This window comes from Entamoeba nuttalli, assembly GCF_000257125.1.
Source record: "Entamoeba nuttalli P19 unplaced genomic scaffold asmbl_5191, whole genome shotgun sequence".
NCBI lineage: Eukaryota > Evosea > Mastigamoebida > Endamoebidae > Entamoeba > Entamoeba nuttalli.
In genome coordinates this window covers 1-2,049 of record NW_008577299.1, presented here as the reverse complement: position 1 = coordinate 2,049, position 2,049 = coordinate 1, and the positions used below count along the sequence as shown (strand labels likewise).

At 26.3% G+C, this 2,049-nt stretch overlaps 1 protein-coding gene across 1 annotated transcript; it reads right to left on the bottom strand.

Moving 5' to 3' along the window:
- Positions 1-45: 45 nt before the first annotated feature.
- On the bottom strand, positions 46-2,049 carry ENU1_122980 (protein kinase with ankyrin repeats, putative; the record flags this gene model as incomplete). Its single annotated transcript, XM_008859874.1, has 1 exon — positions 46-2,049. A coding segment is annotated over one exon (2,004 nt), but the record flags the coding sequence as incomplete, so codon positions are not given.

Below are 2,049 nucleotides of genomic sequence, written 5' to 3'. Positions count from 1 at the left end.
CAAAACATCAAAATTAAATAATAAAAAAGAAAAGCAAATTGTATATTACATTTTCTTATATCCAACAGGAACATAATATTTATTCCAAATAGTATTGTTATGTATATATTCCTGTTTCATTGATTCAATCATTTTAATAAGTTCTTCTGTATTAGGTCTTTTATCAGGTTCATCATCTACACAACTATAATACAGTTGATGTACTGATGGTGGTACATAATTTTTACAAGCTTCATTATATTCCTTGATTTCAAGAGTAGGTCGTTTACCTTCACTAATTAAATTTAAAATAGCAAAGTCATTTGCTGCAGGAATATTATATTCTTTAAACCATGGTTTTGTGTATGACCCAAAAACAACTCTCCTAAAAATTTCCCAAAAAACTATTCCAAGAGAATAAATATCACTTTTTGTAGTATATAATCCTTGATGTCCATCACTTGGAATAATTTCTGGAGAACAATATGGTATTGTTCCAGATAATTCTTTTAAATCTTTTTCTCGATTTTCTGTAGTATCAAATCGACTCATTCCAAAATCACTAATTTTTAACGTATAATCGTTTGTTACAAGAACATTTAATGATTTAAAATCACGATGAAGAATAGATGGTTTGTTATCATGTAATACTCCTAGTCCAACACTCATTTGTTCACAAAAATTTAATGCAGTAGGAAAATCAACTTGTTGATTTGGATCATTAAGAACATCAAATAATGAGAAATGAGAACAAAATTCCATAACAATTGATATTGTATCATCTATAACAATTCCAAAGAACTTTACAATATTCTTATGGGTAATAATTTTTTGTATTTCAAATTCATGAAGAAATTCACTATTTTCTCCTAAATCAATACCTTCATCCATTACTTTGACTGCAACATCAAAATCTGTTGTTCCTCCTTCACTATTATTTTTTTTATAAATACCTCTATAAACACTACATGTTGATCCTGTTCCAACTTTATTTGATCGTGATGGTTTTGTTTCTCCTGTAAATTCAATTTGATTTGATCCAATAGTCCATGAATCTACATTAGCTGGAAGTGATGAACGTCGAGATACTGAAAGCATTGGTTTTTTTTCAGGTGTAGTTACAACAACTGCTTTAATTTCTTTTTCTTCTGGAAGAATTAATTCAAATTTACGTAATGAATCTTTTAAAATAGTTATATGTTTTTCTTCTTCTACAATAACTTCTAATACATCAGTTAATTCTTCATCACTTAATGATTTAAGTAATTTTGGATGAAGTTCTTGTTGAAGAAATTTTCTTGCATATAAAGCAACAAAGTCATTTGAAATAGATGAAAGCCATTGAAGTAAATTATGAACTTCATATAATTTAGTAATAACTGCCATTGAACCTTTTTCTTTAGCAAGACTTAATGGAGATTCATTTTTATTATTTAAACAATAAATATCAGCACCTCCTTTAACTAATATATTAATTAAATCTACTCTATTTAAAACAACAACAAAATGTAATGCAGTATTTTTTGCTTTATTAGCAACATTAATATTTGCTCCATTGTCAATGAGAAATTGAACAATAAGACCTCTAAGTTTTTGATTTTTAACAGTTTTAATAAGAGGTGTTTCAAGATATGAATTTGTAGCATCAATTTCAGCATGTAATTCAACAAATTTTTGTAAAACTGTTTTGTATGATTGAACATTAGCAAAATGATTACAAAAAATATGTAAAGGAGTTTGTTCATCTCTATTTTTTGCATTAACATTTATTCCTGGAAATTGTAATAATGCCATAATAAAAGAAGCATCAGAAGTAAATGTATTACATACATAATGTAATATTGTTTGTTCAGCTTCATCATATTTATTGATATCAGCTTTTACTTTAATCATCACTTTGATTAATTCTTGTGACATATCAAAATCTTTTCTAATAATCATAGAAACATATAAAGGATTCTCCTCTTTCGTTTTAAATTTTTCAAACGTTTTTTTATCTACTTTTTTCTTATTAAGATATTCTTTTACTTTATCAGCTGTCTCATTACGTACAATATTGATTAATTTCGT